This window comes from Poecilia formosa, unplaced genomic scaffold (genome assembly GCF_000485575.1).
Source record: "Poecilia formosa unplaced genomic scaffold, Poecilia_formosa-5.1.2 Scaffold57, whole genome shotgun sequence".
NCBI lineage: Eukaryota > Metazoa > Chordata > Actinopteri > Cyprinodontiformes > Poeciliidae > Poecilia > Poecilia formosa.
Window position 1 is genome coordinate 2,273,975 of NW_006799996.1, and position 22,527 is coordinate 2,296,501.

The 22,527-nt window shown below is 40.1% G+C and overlaps 1 protein-coding gene across 1 annotated transcript in view; it reads left to right on the forward strand.

Moving 5' to 3' along the window:
- Nucleotides 1-22,527, forward strand: part of plxna2 (plexin A2) — a 221,762-nt gene that overhangs the window by 70,955 nt on the left and 128,280 nt on the right. The window contains exon 4 of the mRNA XM_007553638.2: nt 17,458-17,592. Coding sequence (XP_007553700.1) covers nt 17,458-17,592 — 135 coding nt within the window. The remainder of the gene's footprint in view (nt 1-17,457; nt 17,593-22,527) is intronic.

The window sequence follows — 22,527 nt, forward strand, 5'->3', positions numbered from 1 at the left end:
AGTCTTCTTTTTACGTTTTAAAATAATTGGAAACATCTTGGTTGACAAAACCTTTTTAAAACTGTCTACCGAGTTTCTGCATGTTTACATTTGTATTTGTCCGTCTTTGAGGTTGAAAGACCTGCTTGCCATGTAGATTTAAGTCAGAACTGTGTCTGAGCCTCTCCAAAATTGCTTCCTGTCAGGAGAAAAAATGTAATTAAAATGTAAAGATTTCCTTCCACCTGAATTTCTCAGCAGTATGTTTAGCTTTGGGTTTAACTTTATATATATGAATTAGGGAGAATCGTGACATGACTTGAGGACAGGATGCAGCAATGTCAATACCAAGATGGATCACTTGAATGCAGACAGGGATCCCAAATCTGGTGGCTGTGGTGCAGGCTAGTCAAAATAATATTTTAAAAGAAAAGATCTATGTCAGGTTGTGGTCAGATTTGATTAAAATTTTTAATTGAGTTAATTGCACGGTTTCTAATTCATTACATTTTAAGAAACAAAACTGTATTTTGACTGTAAGCACAATTTTTATTTCAAAAGCCCTTTTTGCTGCAATATTTTTTGAATAAATAGACATATGAGCTCAACAACAAACATTTATTGTTTTTAATCTGTTAAGTTATTCAACCATCAGATTGATGCAAATTGCTATTATCCTCATTCAGCTTTCAAGTATTTCAGAAACCCCTGATGATTCATGTAGCTTTTTTGAAAGAATGCTTCTGTAGAGATGTGGGCTGTGGATGTTGACGACATTAGTGTTGGGTTTGTCTGTGCTTGCTGCAACACGTTTAGCATTGATGGGTTTTTTTTCCTAACCCTGAAAAAGGTTGGGGAAAAGCCAAACCCCTTTTGCAAAAACTTCAAAAAAAAAAGCCTTTCGAACCGCCCAACAAAACAATGTTTTGAAGCAAAAATTAGCCTCAAGAGGGCTAAGACACATGGCTTTGACGTCTGGTTGTTTGCGAATGTTGCTCGTGCATCAGATTTGCGGGCGTACCCGAAATGTGCAGATACAAAGGTTCAAATTACGGTAAAACTTCTAACATCTCAAAATCAGTGTATTTGAAATTAACGTGTTAAAATGCTATTATTTTGTGATGCACTTGACTTCTGAAAGGTTTCATCTTTTTGAATCAGTAATGTTTGACAGAAATTGCAAGCAAAGCACACAGTATTGACTCAGCTGAGTTCCACTCCACTGCTCCTGTGGTCAGACAGATGAGAGCTCACATCTACTCTGGACATGATAAAGTCAATTTATGAATGACCAGAGGCAGCTTAAAGAGGACCTCATCTTTGTGCTATATGGCATAAATTCCTTGTCAAAAAGGCTTTTTATTAACTATGCATACATAAATCAGCCATAAGAAAATGGGCATCAAGCAACATAGTCAGCTTCAATCTCTGTTTTATGTTTGTGCGAGGATAGCAGTAAATTTGCGGCTGCTGCTGCAAAAAAAATTGCCCTCTAAAAACCTTCTTACTAGTCCTAGGACGTGACGGCATCTCCTGGCTAAAGTGTTCCAAGGATGTAAATAATTTCCCTGTTCCCAAGTGTCACCCAGGTGCGTGCTTCAATGTGCTTTGTGTCCTAACTGGTCACAAGATTATACCTGAGAGATAGCTGGTTATCACACAGGAAGTGCCACTGTTTGCAGTTCCTATTCATCCATCCCACCTTGAACCCTTCATTGTCCATCCATCGTGTTTCTCTCTGCCTACGGTAGGAAAGCAGAAGCTCTGCTGTGTGATGGAGGTGTGTATTGACCCAAGGAGGCGATGAGGATGGAATGCTAATAGGGTTAATAGAATTAATGGCCCTGTCAAGCTTGTGGAGGAGAGTCAGGCTTCTTACTGGAAGTTTGGGAGTTGATTGCCTTTATTTGCTGGAGCGACACTCTAGTTCTGATTTCAATGTTTTTTCTTTGTTGTTTGCTCACGTTTCTCTGTCTTTCTCGTCATTTTCTTGCTCTTTCTAAGCAATTGGTTTCTCTTTTACAATACAATTATCTCTGCGAATGTTTAAGTTTCTCTAAGGATGCATCTTTGTATCCTCTGTGAAATTTATTGATTAAAGTGGTTTTAATTTTTTAGTTTCCCTGTGTCTTAGCTGCACAATGATTTGTGGGATTTTATATGCGTGCCTGTTTTGTGATTTCCTGAGTGAGTCTATGATGCTGCGCAGCTCGTGCGTCCGTGTGTGTGTGCTTGTGCGTGTGTGTGTGTGCAATAATGGAAGGTTGACATTTAAAGCAGTGTATTTAGTGCCGATGAATTAGCATACTTTAACTGGCTGTTCTATCCCTTCTGGAGGGAAGCAGGCATTAAATCCACGAAGCTAGATTGGTCGGCATTTTTAAAGAGCTTTAGTGAAGATTCATAGACTACGAAATGTGCCACCATCACACGAGAGAACACACCCACCCACACACACACACATCCTTTGCTATCTTCTCCAAATGTGTCCCTCTCTCTCTCTTTTTTTTAAGCTTACTCTGACCTGGGTATACGCTGCTCTTTTATTCTGCATACACAGCGTTTTTCCCTCCTGCCACTTCAGACCATGTGTTTGAGTTATGATGGTGATGAGGGCAGATGGAGGAGTTTGTGTGTGTGTGGGTGTGCGTGTGTGTGTTTTCCCCAGTGTTTGGGGTGGATAAAGGGGGACACTTTGTCACCGTCACGTCTTTCCTGATGTGCATCTCCGAGGTCCACAGAAACATTTCGGGCCGTTGTTTCTTTGCATGTGATTTGCAAACAGAGAAAATCTCTGCATCCTGTCAGTGTGGCTGTCTGACCTGGTCTTTGTGTTGCATTCACTAAATGTCATTAATGTGCAAAGATGGGTTCAGAACACAGAGCATAAATCCTTCTTCACACAGCTTTCTAATTAGCCAAATAATGAATCAGGGCTGCATTTACTGCTTTCACTCAGAGCAAATATGACTGAAAGTCATTAGCTTGTTTTATGTGCAGACAGCATTACATGTGCTTGCTTGGACATTCTTTATGAAGTGGAGTTATTAACACCATCTTTAACACACACCTGGTTGTGTAATTTATGTTGTATGATTTCTGATCAATTGGAAATGTCCTACAAATCAAAGCCTTGTTCAGGTATAATTCTCTTCTTGGGCCACATGGAAAAATCAAACAAGTCAATCATAATTGATTATAGCAGCATCGCATTAGTAAAATAATATAGTAAAGGTGTGTCAGTGTTCACAATGCTGTGCCTGGTTTGTGCATATAGAGTTGCAGAATAATATACATAAACAATGAGACTAACAAGCATATGGAGCACCTTCAATCATCATGGACAAACTGTGATATTGAGTTAAAAGCTTGTTTTCATCAGAATAAATATTTCAAGTTGAACAAAGATGAAATGGTTTCAGTTCTTCAAAGTATAAACTGTTGCGCTCATGCAGGCCAAACAAAGGTTTTGAAATACTGGTTTTGTTTAGATTCTGCAGTACAAATAATCTGTCCATTAGAAATTCTTCACCACCTAGTCAAAGTCTTTATCAGATTCTAAAGTTATTAAAATACAAAAATAAAACAAAAAGCACAAGAATTTAAGAGTCGTGCTTCCTTTTCTCTACTTCCAATAAAAAGTATTGGTAACTACATATAGTGCAGATGCACATCTGATCCCTCAATCAAACAATAGAAATTTTCAATACTCAATCAGTTGAATATTTAATCACAGCATTACTGCCAGAGTTATTACATAGGGGCAAGAGCAGAGAGCTATTACAGAACAACACAGTTGTGACCCGGCATATCCTGTTTTCAGTTTTGTGCTGGAATGCCTTCGCCGCCTCGCAGACCTTTAATGTCTGCAGCACTGAAACATCAGAGGGTTCCTTAAAGACCACAAATAAACTGAATGCGACGGAGCAATCATTCTTAAACCGGGCCGGCTCGAAGCAGAGATGGGCAATGATGTAACTTTAAAAAAAAAAGAATATTCACAAGGCTTTCAGTTGATTCCCTGCTGTCCTCCTGCCCAAGGGGAGAGGGGTTGCCATGGCAACCCTTGTCCGGCACATGGGGTTCTGGCCTGCTTTTCTTGTGAGCATTTTGAAAGGGGTCAGACAATCCAACCCCCGCCGGTTCACAAGTAGCATCACTGTGACTCTGCAAACGGACTGATTGGACCACCCCTGTCCCTCTCTGCTCGCCCTCCTTTCAGATCTTCGCCACCCTTACTTTGTTTCTGCCCCCCTGACAGGGTTACAGATTCATAGTGTAGTGTCCATCTTGCCATCCCCCTTTCTTTTCAATGTAAAGGAGGAGCTTTAATTATCCAAGGAATAATAGCAACTTGATAGGTGAGGGGTTAAAGGTTGTGACACGTGTTTCTATGGAGTTAAATGTGGTGTGGGATATTTTTTGGACCTGAGGGGTATGCAAAGTTTTGCCTAAAGGTACTTAACCTCTCTGCAAGCACCTCTTTTGGCTGTATTAGAAAAATTAAGGTGTTTGCAAAGTTCCAACTTTACAGTGATCCCAAGCAAAACTCAAACCTGAACTCTGTTGAAGAATGTCTGGTGTTGGGGAAGAAAATATAAAATGTTGCACCATTAAAAACATCCATAGAATGGAGGACTTTGCCATGAGTGGGCTGGGATTTCTGAGAAAAGCTGCCAAAAGCTTGTCTGGTTATGTATCAGACTGCAACAAGTCATAGCAGCAAACTAATGCTCTGCTAAAGACGGTTTTCATGAGAGGATGAACAATTTGGTCATTAAAAGTGACCTCATTTGATTCGTTTTGATAACCCGTGTGATAGTTGTCTTTGGCTATCTAGATTGTTCCTGTTTAGTGTTTATCACAACCATCTGCTAGTTTGTTTATGTTGCCAGCAAATTTAATGCAGAGTTTTGGGATCTAATAGTTTTAGGCTTAATTTGAATGTAGAAAAGATCTGTTAGAAAAGAGCAGGCTGCAAGCAAGCAGATGTCAGACACACTGAAACAATAGCTTATTGACTGATCAAAGATGGTACCAAAATAAACCAAATATGGATCCTGCAGATCCCTTCTTCAGTTTTATCCTGTTTCTTCTCTCTGTTTCCGTCTCTGTGCTATTCTTTGAGTAGTCTCTTCAATTTCTTTTTCCACTTGTCGTCTTGCCTAGTCATGCACATATCTCATTCCTAATCCATTTTCTATCAATCACATTCTCAGGTTGAAGGTTTTTTCCTTCCAATAGAACCATTTTCACAATTGTGATAAAGTACTGCTATATCTATGAACAAATCAAAAATATTGTGCATGTTGTTAGACTTAAATAAAGTCTAATAAAGTTAAAAATCTCCAATTCAAATGCTTTTTTTTAGTTCCTCTAAACAGAGTAATATTTAGTTCTTTGATGGAAATTAAAAGTAAAATATGAGGGTCTGCTCATGTGATCCTTCATGAACGCTCATGCCAGCCCTGAACTGCTCCAGTGGAAATGCATCAAACAAGCATTTAGTTTCAAAACTACTGAAATAAGCTACATTTATCAAAAGCCTTCTTTGCAGCTAGTGCTGCAAATGGCAGGCATATCATCCGCTGCGTGAAGCATATCGGGACATCATTGATGCTCGTGCGTGTTACTGAAGTAAAAGGTAGGCTTGATTGGCTTGATTGAAGTGTTTTGTATGTTTTTTTTTTCTTCTCATTTATGGTTCGGATCCCGCTGGCTATAATTTCTAAGCGTCTCACCGCTCCCTGCCAATCTTGTCCCACATTTAAATCTCACAAATCCGGTGGGAGGAATTGAAACAATTTCAGCTAATTTGCCCCTCACCTGAACCTTTTCCTGAGCTACTTTTTGATGCACGTATCTTTTGTGATCTACTTTGAAGAACACCAGGGGAGAAAGCAGAAAGGGTGATATTTCCTTCTGGCTCAGGCTGTTTGACTTTCCTATAATAACTTTTGTCTCACTATCAGAGGCTGTGTGTGTACTGCATGTAATGTGATTGTTTTGTTCCCTGCTTATTTACTCACATGAAATGAGCTTGACTTTTTTTTTCCCCGCTTTCTTCCGTCTGCTCGTACATCATCGCAGTCAGAGTGCCACCTTTGAAGCATAATTTTCCCTGGAGACAAGCCTTCCTTATCAGAAGTCAGGCTTTTGTGAGGAGGTGTATGCTACCTTGTTCTCATTACAAGTAATTGTTAACTGAGAGACACACAAAAGGTGTGTGTGCTTGTAGATAGTTGTGTGAATATATACTTTAATGTTAGCAGAATGCTGTCTGTGTTTTACCTGGAAATTAATTTGGACTGAAGTGCGAACAGTCATGACAAAAATAAATAATGACCTCATTCAATTATCGGGTTTTAAGACGGCATACAAATGATCTGGTCTTTATCAGTTCTTCCATAATTGAAATCAGGCCCAAAGTGGGATAAAAAAAAACATGCCCAAAAGATTTTACCACCCTTTTTCTTTTATTAAACACAGATAATGCCAAAATGAAAAAGCTGTGTGAAGCTCTTCAAGCTGACCCAATAATTCACAAGTTCGTAGAACTTTTTTGCCTGATTTTCCAGTGTCTTCCATTGCTGTTAAGAAGTTTTGGCCCACTTCTTTCCAGCATTGCTCCAGCTCATTCAGGTTTCCACAGCTCTCGTATTATTCCACCACAGCATTTTAGCTCATTTCATCCAGAAGGTATTCTGTTGTAGATTTGCCATTGAGTTTGTGATCTTTTTGCTGAATTCTCCAGATTCACTCGAGCTTCAGCTGTCTAACAGAGGACCTAACTTTGGCTCACGCTGAGTAATTTGGTTTGCAGAGGAGTTGAACTCAGTGGCTCAAAATCCCAAACTACTTGGGTCCAGATCAATCCCAAATCATCATCCCTCCACCATCGTACTTCTTGCTGAACTACTGTGCAAACGGGGGTGTGCATCATGGAAAAATGTGAAAAAGGATGCCGTTCAAGAAGTCTTGCCTTTCATGGGGCATTTCTCTTTCAGCCGTTCCTAAAAGAAGCATGCTTCCTCAGTCTTTTTCCTATTGAGCTGTCATGAAGTTTCACATTTTAACCTGCTAAGTAAAGTCTGAAATGGAACTGTTGTTTTTTTTTTTGACATTTCCCTCAGCATGGCACAGCCTGACCTTATGGCAAATTTGCTCAGATTCATTCATTTAAGGGATGATGGACAGTTGCCTTAAATGTTTTTCTCTTGTGAATAATCATTACCTTAGAATGATGGACTTCACATCGTTTGAAAATGCTATTATTACCGCACCCGAAAAGAGGAGCAGCAGTAATTGCTTAAGTCATTTCTGATGTCTTGTGTTAACAAACACCCAAAAGCATCAGACCAGCAAAACTGCCCAAACTTCTGCTTTTACAAGGGTGGTTATACATTTTGAGGCTCAAATTGTTTTCCACATATAGATTTTCTATTCTGTCTTATATTTTTGTTTAAAAGCTTGAGTGTTGCTTGACTGTTTATTCTTTCACTTTTCATTTTTAGTCAATGAGCCTTTTGTACTTTCACATCACATTTATTTAATCTTTTTTTGACTTCAGTCAGCAAGTAAAGAAAGAAAAAAGGATTGCAGCTCTTGCTGTTTGGTGTACAATCCACTTGTATTTTACTTTTTACTTTATTTGTCTGCCTCTCTGATACGCTACTTTTTGAGAGCTAAAGCAGAAAATCCCTCCCATCTCGTCCCTTCTGTTTTTGCTCTCTCAGAAACCTTGCTGGCTTGCCTCCATCAGTGCTATATTGGTCTCTGTTTCGAGTTTTAATGCTGTTGCTAAATATAGACCTCACATTGTGCCGCTGCGCTTAATGTGTGTGCTCAGGCTGATTAGAGCGGTGGCCTGATCTCACCCCCTCCTCAGACCCCTAATGTGTGCCGCAGGCTCCGGTTTCTCTTTTGGAAACGGGGGCAAACAGAAGAAAGTGCTGAAACCATCATGTTCCGGGTTGTAAGTTATGTGACCCATAGAGCTGGAAATATAGAAGCCCTAAAAGGCAATTAAGGGCAAGTTGGAGGCACTAAAGCTTTCGGATGATCCGTTGTCAGGACTCATTGGAGATCAATTTAACAGGATGTTTCTGATTTCAATATTTACAGCAAATCGATGGCAGGAAAAAACGATTCACTCGAAATGCCATCAAGTGTGATTTGTCCTCTGCAGTAGCTTCTATTAATATTTAAACGGATGCGGAGAGGTGTTGTAGAGTAAAGGGTTAACTGCTTTGTTCATGGAGGATAGAGGGAAATCAATAAAGTTTATGGTGCCCGGCCAAAAATATGAAGCAATTGCCTCTTGTATTGATTGGAGGCTCGGGTCATTTTTGCAGATATAGTGCCACCTTCTCCTTTAAAGCTTGTTTCCCTTCCTGTAATTTACCTCTTTTTCCTGCTACATCATCCCCTGAGAATGCAGTCTGTTTTTCCCCCTTACCTTTTTTCCAAACCCCTCATCTGTCCGTGTTCCTTACCTCTCCCCTCGTCACCCCTTTCCTGTCCTCTCTCAGGTTCCTCTCCCCTGTCACAATAGCGTAGCCTCTCCAGCCTCAGCCTGTCCAAGGGGAATTGACACATAGTGCACTCGGCCAAACGGGCTAACGTGAGCCTCGTGGAAGCTTATAATGTACAACAGGAACACGAACAAAAGAGACGGCATGCAGTGCTGGTGGGAGCCACCTCACACACATGCACGCTGCGCATTTCTCCATCCCGCTCGCAGCTGACACCAGAATTCTTCAGCCTGCCACCGGTGATGGATTAGATGCGTTATCGAGGTGGAGACAGGCTCCATGTTTTCTCCCAGTGTGAGAAGAGAAAGGGAAATGGGGACACACACACACACCCACACACACACACACCCACCCACTGCCAGCTGAATGGGTTGTTCCAACTCCAACTCAAGTAAAGGAATACAGTAGCAGTCTGCTACACTTCTAGCCAGGTTTCCGGGTTGGACACATGAGCCGTGTCTTCTTCAGGCTGTTGAATACAAGCGGCTGATTTCAATCAGCCTTGTGTGTGAGTTCACATCAAGTTCTAACAAGTCATTTTCTTGTTTCAAAGCATCTTGCATTAAAATTTAGCAATGGTAACCATTAATTTGCCTGTTTTACCCGTAGGCCACAGTATAAAAACCTTGGCTAAGAATACATGTCTCACCATATTAACCAGAAAGGGATGTGATCCCTTCTACTTAAAACGGAAAGGAAACAATCATTTTTACTACTGAACTTATAAAACAAGTTGAATATTCCTCTAAAACTGTGCTCTTTTGCATTTTTCACTTTTGTTTACACAAAAACATGAATAAAACTTAGTGCTGACTGTGCAGAATATTCTTCCTTTGCTCATTAAGTAACAAAAATGATAAAAAAAAAAATCTGATATTAGCTGGTTGATCTTTCTGATAAACTTATATTCTTCAAACTCTATTTCTAAAACTGTTACCTTAAAAATAGTGACGAGTGGCTTTCAACCACTCATCACTTTAATTCCCCAACTAAAGAATGGGAAATATTTCTAAACAGCTTAATTTTGCCTCTCTATTGAGTGAGGGAAGAAGTAAAGTCACATTCTTTCTGCCAGATAATTGGGAGTGTAAAATAAAAAGTAGAGAAGGAAGCCAGACAGCACACAAAGTTAAGAAGTAAAGTGAAAAGTTAATGGCAGCAGTAATTTCTTTAGTGGCTTCATCAAGCAGAGAAACAGCAAATCAGAACATTTTAGGATTTCCTGGAACAGAATCGAAAACGGGATAACTGCAACGTCTCTATGCTTCATCAGCACTACTGCTGTTGGCAGCTGTATTTCTGAACTTCCCGATAGCTAGACTTTTGTGATCAATATATTTTTTAAATCACTGGTTATACCTTTATCATTGTGCTTCGATCTGTTTTTGGCTTCTTGTGTACTTCTGATGGTGGTTTTTTTTTCTTCTGTGACACATACCACTCATCCCTTCACACTCATTCATCTCGATGCCTGAAGGCCCTGGCTTGTGTTGTCATGCATGCTTATCCATTAGGATAGTCAGTGGGTCTGTCAGCACACCTCACACCCCTCTGCCACTATTCTTTCTCACCTTCATATATTCACTTGAGAGTCTTTTAGATAAACAAACACCTTATTTATAAAATTTAAAGGACAGAATAAAGGTTTATATGAAGCTGGACCCCCTGCTGCATAGCGAGCTTTCATGTTCAGATAAATTGCTTGTTTTATGTATATTTTCTTTAATTCCCATCATACAACTACTGTGCCTTGTTATCATCTGGGTGTGTAAAAATAGATTTTCAAGGTTTGGCGTACGTTACAGAATAGTGGAAAATGTCTTTGTCTTGTGACCAGAGTGCCTGTCTTGTCACAAAAGCCTTTGAAGTCCCGGACGACTCCTGACAAGCTTGACTTGGTCTCAAAATCCTGTCAGTCTGACACTTACCCCATTTGGTCCAAGCCACAGAGCAATCTCAGCATCAAATTCAAGCCATTTACCAGAGGCCAAGATGGGCTCCATCAGGTGGATTGGATTTGATTGTATAAGATTTACGGTAGCCTTTGTCAAATCTGTCTGACCTGTGCTTTTTGTTTTCAATTGGTTTGACCCTACTTGACAGAGCTCCCCCTTTCCTAAGCTGAGCCCCGTCTGTGGTGCCTCTGTGAGGGGTCAGTGCTTCTTTGAGACAGAGCGTGGAAGTGTGTAGTGGTGGTGTACTTTTGCAGAATTTAATCCAGTGTGTGGGATCAGGCAGATAAAAGCAGTGGCTGTCACTCCCGCTCTCGGGACTGCGGAACTGGATAAGCGCAGATGCAGAAGATAGCTGTCGGATTGGATATTTAGGAAGTTCAACTTTTAACTCTCTGAAAAGTGAACTTGTCTGAGTTTCATCCACAAAACCACATTTTGCAGAAATTCAACTCTTATTATGCTATTCCAATGCAACATGTAGGTGGGGAACATACAATTAGATTTTTTTTTTTGCCGATTTTGACACAAGGTTTGCAGAGTACCTCCCTTGTGTGGCTTGGTAAAGATTCCCATACATGGCTTACAGTCTTCTCTGCCAGCTGAAATACAGAGGCAAAATAATCTACACCCTCAGACTGATCTGTATTTGGCTTGGCAGCTACCTGTGCACAAGCATCTCCGGTTTCAGAGAACTAACATCCCTCAAGGCTAATGGTTAAAAATAGGATTTCGACAAATCTGAAATGAAAATTGCTCTCAGGTAATAGTTAGCAGCTGAGCTATTAAATGAAAAAAAAAAAAAAGTATTTAATGTTGAACAAACACTATGTATTGTGTGCTGTGCTGTCTGGCTTTAAAATCCAGATGGGAAAGTTTAGAGACGTCATTTCGTTTTGCTTTTCTTAAATGTTTTTGATCATAAACTAACTTTAATATGATAAATACAGCAACAAATTCATTTTGGAGTTGCTGACTTCATTTATTCAGAGAAAAAAAAAACATGCCTGTATTGCTCTACATGAAAATATAACTGATCCCTGCTGTTAAAACATAAATTGTGATTAAATGTTTTTGTTTACTTGACACACCCACATCTGACTCAAGATATCGCTTAAACAAGAAACGTCTGCTGGTGTGTATAGACTGAAAGATTTAAAAATGCAACACATTCTGCAACACAAGATGCAAAACCTTACACCACAACATTTCAAAAAGCAAAACTATTTTTTTTTCCAGCGGAACAATGATCTGAAGCGCTCTAGCATATCCACTTCTGCATGACACAAATAAACTAAAGAAAATGAAGGTTTCAGTGGCCTAGTTAATGACTCGACTTAAATCTGAGATGCTGCGGTATGATCTTATGCAGGCAGTTTGTTTGATAAAAAGTCTGCATTGAGAAATGGGCCAAGATTCTCACAATGATGCAAGATACTTTATGAAAACCACCACAAATAACCATATTTGATGCTGTTTAATTTTAGATGTTGGGGACAGTTGCATGTTTTCATTGTCCAGGTTTGTTTGGGAACCTTATTTTGTCTAAGTAATGAAATCATCATTTTGAAAATTCTTTATTTAGTTTATCTTTGGCTGATACGGAAATGTGTTTGATCTGAAATACTTGAGCCTGAACCAGAAACGGAAAAACTATAGAAGTCTGTTTTGGGGCAAATACTTTTTAGACGACACTTTTACGTCTGGATGCCTTAACAGAGAGGAATTTGGGGAGTTTAGTTTTTGTGTAAATGTTTTTGTTGTTGCTTTAGCTGCTCCCAAGGAGTTTTCTGGTATGACACAACAAGTTGTCTTGCTGGGTGGGATGTGTCTTTTGAATGAATGACAGTTTTGGCCTTTACTTCTTCTTCCGTCTCTGAGCTGCAGCATCCATAATGCACTGCAAAAACACACATTTCCTGCACTTTTAGCCAGGATTTATTCAGCCCTTTTCACTCAAGCAAATTGCTTCTCATAGACTCTCACAGTTGGTGATCCACTGTCTGGCACTGTGTTCAAAACCACAGACCAAGGCAGAGCGGCGGAGAGAGGAAGAGGGAGAAGGGCAATCTGGATTGGAGTTTGGTCAATCTTCAAACGTTTTTCCAGGGTGCTTACATGGTCTGATCAAAAGCCCCCCTCTGGCATGGACCCTTGTAGCCACAAGGGGAGGCCTCTGATGCCTCTGCCATCATTTCCCTCCGGCATATCCCTCACCTCAAATCCCCAGCTCTCTTAGTTTTAGGAACCATAACATAAAACATACATGTAGTTGGAGTCTTAACAGAGAACAAATGATGTTAGTGATGTGCTTTTTGAAACCGATCACTCTTTCATGTGAACTGTTGAATCGAGCCTCCGTTTGAGACCTGCTCTTTGATGATGGCTTTTCTTGTGTTTTTATTCATACTGCCAATGTTTTTTTTTTTTTTCATCTTTCATTAACTGTGCTGTTGTTCAACCAATCAGATGCGATGACAGAACAAGAATTACAAAAATCATTATTTGTTTTGGTTTATTAAGGGGCAACCGAAACCAACCTACTCCCATGTTGAAAATGTAATTAATTACCCTTTAAGCCTAATAACTGGTCATGTCACCCACAGAAACAACCACTTCCATCAAGCATTTGCAGTAACTGGCAGTAGGTTTTTTACATTGATGTGGTGTTTTACTGTAACTGTACTGGATTGTTTTCATCATGGCCTGTTAAAAGTTATGCAACAGCAGCATCTCAAACTGTTGAAAATTAGACTTTGACTAGACCACTCCAAAAGCTTCTTTTTTGTTTCCTTTTGAACCATTTAAAGTTGAACTTGGTAGTGTGCTTAAAAATCTCCCTACCCCCTCTTTTTTAAAATTGATTGTTTTGCATAGAAAATTACATATCTTTCTCTTTCTCTCAAGTTGGACCTTTCCCTTCCAGTTTATTTCAAAAATTACCTAGACTAATACTAAAGCAAGTGTCTCAACAGAATACTTGCAAACGGCTGAAGCAGCTTTGCGATGTTTGAAGAAATGTCATATTTAGTGGCTTCATGCATCAGCTCTAAAAATATGAAAATTTTTATGTAAAATTGGTTTTATGATTTGCTCAGTAAGCCTCATACTGAATTTAATCGAGAATATTACGAATTATTAATCAGACTGAAATTGTCTCGCACTTTGCAGGTTTTAAAGGTAACCAGAGAACTTTGGTCTAAGCATAATAATCTATACAAACACAAAGTGAAAACAGGTGGATGTCGAATGCCTATTGATGCACGGGACAAGTGATTTCATGGGACCACTGGTGTTGCTTTGCAATTTCATAACCGAATTTGAAATGCTCCCTTTTAAATGATGTTTTAATACAGGAGTCCAAATAAAGCAAAAACAAAATCTGAAAACAGTGCTCCAGCTCCAGGATTTGCCTCCCACTCTTTGCCGCCTGAGGACACTTATTTCTGTTCTCCGTTATCTTCCACCATCACTGCTGTGTTTGGATTTATGTTTGTACATGAAGGATATCAAATCCCACATGCAGCGTGAATCTAAACACCAGTTGCCTACTGTGTGTTTGTGCAATTTGTTTAAATATCTATAATTCAACATGGTGTCATCTTCTCTTTTTTTGAAACCGTTAAAGACAACCCATGGACTCCCTCGAGTAATGTAGACAGTTTTTCCAACACTCTCATCTATCTTCACCTTTTTTCCCCCTCCCATGCTGCTGGATGAGAGGAGCTGCCTAATAGCTGCAGAGTTGGAATGGGGGACCGAGTCGGACCGGACTGAACCAAAGGGCAACTCTCTGGGGCTGCAGGGTTTCTTTCAATGCATTGTTTTTCCTTTAATAGAGGGCGAGTGTGATTGTCTGGAAAGTATTACCTGGTTGCAGCGTTCTCATCTCGTCTGACATGTAATCCAGGGACACACAGGGCAAACTTTGTCCAGGTTGTTCTTCTAAAGCACGCTAAGCGTTAGAGTAAAGTTAGACTGAAGAAAATTTTATTTTTTAGGCAGCTGCAGGGCTGGGCGATATGGCTTAAAATTAAATCTTGGATGTTTTTCATGCCAGATCCAATTTCCAATTATTTTTGCTTGCTTTGTTTTCAAGGTGACAGGTTATGAGAATTTTTATTTAATTATGAAAATATAGTCACGATATTAATAGAATAGTGACACAATTTTACCAGAAAGACATTTTGAAATTATAAGAAAACAAAAAGTTGTTGTAATGACAGAAAAGCTTGGATAATATTGTTTTGCTATTTTTTCTTTTGTTGGAGTTATAAAATTACTACTTCATTCTCCATATATTACGACTTTATTTTGGTAAAAATAAAGTTATTATTTATCACATTATTTAGTCTATATTCTTATAAAAAAAAACAAGCCTTACTCTTATACTTTGTTGTGGAGTTGATTAGATTTCAAGATCCAAATAAATAAAAACTGTAAAACGTGCTTGAGAAACAAGCACGTTTGAGTGTGTCATCTTGACATCGCTCCCAACTACGGAAACCCAAGGAGTGCAAAATCCAGATTTCCAAAAAATAAATCTTCAAACACCAAAGAATTTATTAATTGATTAAAATCAACTCATCACCCAGCCATAGTCAATAGTTATGAGACAAAATGTGAGTAAATTCAGCTGTTTTTACTTCTTCTCCAGGTATTAGTTTTTTATTTAAGCAGATACTATACCTGCAGAGGAGGGGATTTGTTGTTAAAACATTCCCACTGCACCAGTTGTGCTTGTGGCCAAAATGTGAATTGAGAGACCTCCCGACAGTAGTGAGAGAATGTGTGATAAAGATCTGATTCAGACGAACTGCGGGCGGGGAGGTCGGGTTATCTCATGATCCCTTGCGGCGGCCTGCTTGGACACATATCACAGCGTGCAGCTCTGTTATGGCCTGACGCTGACATGCTTTATGGACCAGCATATTTGCTGAGGTATCCCTCCACGCTGCAGTGTCAGTAACCAGACGTAGACGGCCCCGGCCCCCGCGTCCGTCCTCCATCCTCCCCACATATGGGTTTCGCATATGTTCTGTCAGTGACTCCCGGATCGGTCCCCCCGGGTCAGACGCAGGTCAAACACGGAAGGCTTGACCAGTTTGAGTTCTTCCACTCAAGCGGTCAATCTCTAGGGCCGACGGTTAACCTGCCTCACTTTTCTCCCCCCTTACAGGACTATCTAATGGCTTTGACACACATTCCCTGCCTCACAAACAAACAAGAGGCTGTGTGTGTGTGTGTGTATGTGTGTGTGCGCACATCAGCTCCCAAACCTCTTCACCCTCCCAGTTTGACAGACATATGACCCTGACTTTCCCCCCTCTTGAGTTATTTTTTAGTGAGGCAGCCTGCTCTTTGGGGATGTCACTATCCGAATAGACAGATGAATGTTGGGGTGGAGAGAGGCAGACGGGAATGGACAGATGATAGAGACATCATCTTTGATGGTTGGGGGAGGGATCTGTGACATCTGACATCATGGAGACATCTCTCACGCCCCACATCAATAAACCTGCACCCTCCCCGTTAAAATGTGCTGTTGTGGCTACATATTTGGTCAACGTGATTTAATGTGAAGAAACACTACCCGATATGCGACGTATTGCTCCATTTTTCCACTGTTTCTCCAGGAAGGTGGTCTTGGCTTGAAGTTCAAAGTCCTAGTGAGGGAATTCATCATTCATCAGAAGAAAGAGGAAAGGAAAACACAGCTAAGGTTTCACAATGGCTTAATTGTATCAGCAATTAATCCCTCAAAGTTTCTGTAACTAAAGGAACTACAAATACTCCCAGAGGACTCCTTTGAACTCATAAATAAATAATCCTCCAAGCTGTCGCACATGTTTCATACTTACAAATCAGTTTAACAAATATAAAGATTCATAAATTTTAGTTGGTATAAAACTAATCTTACCTCGGCGTATCTTATTTGGGTTTCATGTGTAGAAAACGATAAAAAAAAAAACACGGTTCAAAAATGTTTTTATAAATAAAAATATAAAGTGATGGGAATTAATATTTGGTTCCGATGAATCCAGACTTTCTAGAACCACCGTTTGCAGTAATTAGAGCTGTGCTTTGGGACATTGCAAATGGATTACATTTCTGCTGTGCTTCTCCAGTCATCAGAGCTGAATTCACCCAGTTGAACTAACAAATTCACACTGGTACACGCTGCAAAACCTTGACTGCAAAATGTGCTCTTCCAATAGAGCCACACTTGCCATAACACAGGGCAAATACAGTCTGATATTTGAGAAAATTATTTTGAATCTGCAAAAGACTTCATAGTCAGCAAACAGCCAATACAAGTTGTTCATATTTGTAAAGTGGAAGAAAATGATTGGTAGTTTTCACCATTTGTATTTGTATTCAGCCCTGTTGGTCAGATTTGTAGAACTTCTTTGGGATTTTTTCCTCATCAACTTCTAACCATGGCAGACTTGAAGTTTTGCTTATTGTTTTTTGTGAAACCGCTTAGTTGGACTGGATGGGAAGCACCTGTGACCATTTTTAAGTTTTCCTATGGATTCTCCTTTGGATTTATGTCTTGAGTTTGACTGGGCCTTTCATAGAAAGAGCAGGACCAACCACCATCCCTCCCACCGCTGGAAAAACAACATCCGTCATATGGGTCATTTTTCTTTCAGTTCAAAGTTATGTTCTACATTGTGTTAATCTTAGTACAGTACATCGATTTTATTTATTTTTCCTCAGTGTTACCGTGACAAAATTTAAAGTAGTTAAATAGGTGTGAATAATCTTTCAAGGCACCATACTTCCAATCAGTCTTCATGCAGAATTTTCATCTAACAGGATCTCAGAGTCGGTCAATGATGAACAATGTTGACAAATGTTTTGTGACTCTCGTCTGTCATTCTTGTCAATCTCTGCTCGTCTGTTTTCGTGTTTCTTGTTGTGACATGGATATAAATAGCTCTGCCTGACCTGTTTGTCTTCTCTTGTTTTATTTTTCTTCTTCTTAGATTCGAGTCGATGGTCCTCCTCATGGTGGCGTCCAGTATGAGACGATCTCGGTCATAAAGGACGGCAGCCCCATCCTCAGAGACATGGCCTTCTCTCTGGACCGCAACTTCCTCTACGTCATGTCTGATAGACAGGTAGGCATGAGTTGTTTTTTTTATGCCTTTTTAAACCTTGTGCTCCCTAATTATACAAGCTATCCTAACAGGAGGACGGATGGCTTTTAATGCGTTTTGTGTGTGCGTATGCAGATGCTTAAATGTCAGGGAGAGTCTGTGTGGCTCCAGTAGGACCCAGGATGGCTCACCTCCGTACATTACCAAATCCACCAGCTCCAGTTGGCTATAAATAACCTGTGTGGCACAGCAGGAGGTTGGGGGGGGGGAGGGTTATTCTGACAGCTTTTGATAATGAAGGAGAATGAGGGCAGGGACAAAGAAAGAAATAAAGAGACACGAAAAGTAAGAATGAGAATAAGGGAGATGAAGGACTCCTTCCTCTGGCTGACTGTGGTGAGAGAGAGAGTAATGAGAAAAAGACGGACAGCTGGGGGAGTGCATGACTTAGAGTAAAGGGAGGAACAGAGAGTGCAAGGTCATCCTTTCTTGTTCCTGATGAAGTGACACAGCATCGAAGGGTGAGAAAGGAAGCGACCGATAGCCATCAGTACAGCCGACGCGACGCGCGCCACAGGTAGAAAGGAAGGGGCCAGACACCGGTGGGAGGGGGGCGACGCAAGGACGGCGCGGAGGTCGGGCAATAAAAGCGGAAAAGGAGATATTTGCAGAGAAAAGACATGACAAGAGGAGGAGAAGTGAGAAGGCCGCAGAGAACAGAAGCAGCTGCAGGGGCCTCGGTGGCGCTGCCGCCCCGGAGACGGGCGACGTGCGAGGCCGACGGTGTCAACTGATGAATTACCATCCTCTCTCCTTATCTGCTCTTTGAACACGGTCAACAACTGCCTGGCCACCGCGCACAGGTGTGAACTTATACAGAGCAGGAGTTTTTATTTCCTTTATGTTTTGTCTTCAGTTTGACAAAGACTTTTGGTGGCAAGTTTAAAAATATTATTTTCATTTGAAAAAGTGAAAAGCAGATCCATTCATTACACATATTGAGATATGCTTGATACGTTTATTTTTGTTCATCTTGATCATTGTGGCCTACAGTTAATGGAACTCCAAAATTCAGTTTCTTAGAACATACAGTAGGAAATAGATTTGTAAATCTTCCTGAGGAATGTGGGGTATTCAGTACTTGAATGAAGTTGCTTTTTTCATGATTTTCATCGCTGAGAAAATCAGCCTGTGACACCATTGAGGTATAAAACCAAAAAGCCCAGGTTGCTTTTGATCCAGCCTTCAACTCATCAGGTTTATTTGTGCCTCTCATCTTGCATCTGAAAATACTCCACAAATTCTCCATGGTAGTTAGGTCAGCTAGTTTGCCGGCCAATCAAGCACAGTGATGCTACGGTCATTAAATCAGATTCTCCTGGCAGAATGTGCAGGTGTGAAGTCCTGCTGGAAAAATAAATGAGCATCTTCATGAAACTGGTCAGCAGAGGGATACATAAAGTGCTCTAAAGTTTCTTGGACGTGATTAAAAGACAACAGAACAATGGAAGCAGACGGCACAGGTTACCCCACTTAGGATCAATGGACAGCTTGGAATGTAACAGTAATAACCAATGTTGTAGATACATGTGTGCAGGGATTGTTGAAGCAGTGAAATCCACATTTATTTACTTATTTATTTATGGGCTAGAATGGGCTTTACTTCACAATTCTAATACCACAATTTTTCCTTCCACTCAACTTTCCATAAGTTGTACTCTTAGACACAGCTGTAGGCCAGCTCTTGAGCAGCAACATTTTACAGCTGACCCACATTCTGGAAGATGTCAGTGGCTGTTGGATAGGTGTAAGGTCTGCAGTCTTTGTAAGGTCTGTATTTTGTAACCATAAAATAATATTTGTGTATTAAAAGTAATATCTAAAAATGTAGTCATCTTATGTTGCATTTGTCCTAAGAAACTGAATTTTGAGTTTTATTGACTAAAAAGCCATATGCATTACAATTAACATAAAAAATGCATATGTGTCACTCTGCTTTAATTGAATCGATAGAATATATTGCATATTTTATTATGTTTATTGACGCACCTTTTATGCAGTTTGCTTCCTTTCACTCAGTAATTTATAAGTTGCTCTGTATATTTTAGCCATGTACTTATAAACAATGAAACAGTCACATAAACGTATCATTTGACCCAGCAGGAATTTAGTACTTGAATCAAAAATCCCTTCAATTATTCTGGGAAAAATTAATATTTAAAGTATCTGGTCTCTCATTTCATCAGAATTTATGCAACAAAATATTTAATTTGACAAGTTGAATTTAATTACGTCTTTTCAGATCACTAAGAGTCAGTTTCAATAAATAAATACCGGGCACAGTCAGAATATTGAAAACACAGAATTGGACAGATTGCACAAGTTGAGAAGAGTTTGTGTGGAGTCTGAAATGACTTTCCCCATGTTTACTAAATCCTTTATTCCCACTTATTTCACAGATGAAACACACTTTTGATGTTGAGCTCATAACTGGTAGTCATCTGAATGAGAATTTATGTCTGTGGATGTTATTAGTATTCAGCTTGTAGACTCTTCTGTCTCTCTCTGCAGGGGTTAGGGAGGATCGAAGCAGACGCACTCACACACACACTCACACACACACACACACACACACACATGTTCAGCTGCCTTGGAGATGTTGCCTTGAATGTTTAACGATACAGTTCGATAGTCACACCTGACAGATTGGCTGAATTGGGATTCAGTTCTGCTTTTTCTGTTTTACTATGGGATTCTTTGACTCTGCAGCAACAGTTTTTTTTTTTTTTTTTCAGATTTGATACTGCTCTCTCTCTGCTTGATCTGAACAACTGAAATCTAAGGACATGCATTAAAGATCTGCGATGCTATCCGCCGTACATTACACAGCAGATACCTTAAACAAGCCCTGCTGCACTCAGTGGGAGACATCTATTTGACCTTTATCTCAACATGGCCTTAAATGTCACCCCCAATCACACATCCAGAGTTATCACGGGATATATCTTGTCTAAGGTCCGTTTGTTCCCGTGAGTCTGACTGATGCAGGCTGAGGCCAAGCACATGGCGTTGGGAGACGGCGGAGAACAAAGGAGGGATGATATCAAACAGGAACCGAGGCAGATTTGGCTCCAGTTGCGTTTCCGACTTGGAATAACAAAGAAGCCCTCTGTGTTTGGCACAGTGGGAAAGGGAGCGAACAGAAGAGAGGGGGACATGAGGCTGGAGGAGAGAAACGGAAATCGAGGAAGTGAGCGTAATATTTGCAAAGCAAGGCCACACTGGTGAACTTGGGCTCGTTCTCGCTTCTGCCCTCACACCTGCCAGGTTCAGAATCTTTGTGATTTTAAATATACAAACAAGCAGTCAAAGCACAAACGCAAAAATACTTTATTTGCATATAGGTGCTGCAGCCAAGAGTTCACCAGCTCCACCAGACACGCATGGAAGAAAAATTGGCCTTTTTAGGCAACACATACATTCAAGCATCTGTCCTCCATTCAGTATTCAAATGGTGTTTGCCTGATGCTTTTGGGGTAATTCCTCAAAAATGTGCTTGTATTGCTCATTAACATAGCTCATGCAGATTAGACTCAACAGGCATCCTTCTTTTATCTGGTTCTCATTTGTTACTTCCTTATATTCAAATAAAGGATGCTGTTCTTCCTGTTTTCTACTCACCCCATCCTGCTGTCATGTTAAACGGTGCTTTGCTTAGTAGGTGTAACGACCATGCCAGCAGTAATATTAATGACAGCCTGAGAATGGCGCGATGTGAGGGCAGCGCAGTGGAACTGATGAAAAGACCTGGCGGACTTGTTTCCTCTTCTCCATCAGCAGCATCAGTGTTGTGTATGTGGGGCTTGTCCTGCTGTAAGGTGCTGGATCATCACTCACAGTTTTGACACGTCTTAGTAAAGAGGATTTTCTTATGCTGAGGACTACAGGTGCATATTTCCTGTGACACCGCAGGGAAAATATTGTGACTACTTAAACTTTTTTTTTTACACGCAGCAAACTATTTCAAATATTTTATTGGAATTTTATACCAAAGTCGTGCATAATTGTGAAAGCGAAATGTGCCATGGTTTTCAAGCATATGCTCTGCTAATAGAAATGTGAGAAGTGTGGCCTTTCACACGTTTGGTCTGTCACCTACTTGGCTTGTGACTAATTTCAGATGGAAACAATCTTGCTTTGGAGAGGCAAGGTTTTTCTTGTTTCTTTTGTGAAGCAACTTGTTTGATTTGCTTCTTGATTTTCATGACGTTTCTTCTACTCTAAAAACCAAATGTGATCTACTTTATCAAAAAACAGATAACATGGAAGTTTGTGGTTGTGCTGGGAGGAGATTTTGATACACAGTGCATTTAACAGGATTTAAATTCTGGTTGTTCTCTCTTTTTGGAACATGTATTTTTTAACATTGATCCAGGGCGCTTGGATCTCCACTGACATATTAATATTTCAGATTCAGCTAAAGTTCAGATGCAGTGGGATTAGTTGCAAACATTTTACAGCAAATACCAAGAAAGTGGTATGAGGATACGGATAACTCTGCTTATAAAGATGCACACGCTGAAGGTGAAAGGTGTTTAGCTTACATGAGCTCGTTTGCAGGTCATGATCAAGTCCTTACACAAGTGCTGTAAATAAGTGGCTGAGCAGGAGATTTTCCCTTTAAAGAGCCAAGACAGAGAAAAATAAATTTTGACAAATAGTGTCTTGTTTTTATTGGTAGGCGTCCATTAATTCCTGATCTTGATCCTGAAAGACTATTTTTGTTGACATGTTTCCTCAAATTGTTAATTTCAAATTAGCTACCAGATGCGTCTGGTTTTATTTGGAATTTTCTAAAAGGAGGACTGAAAACGTTTTTGCTTTGTCAGCTTCACTTCCTGTAAATGGTCTGTTGGTCACCTTTCAGTGAAAAGGAGACATTTCTTTTCAAAATCT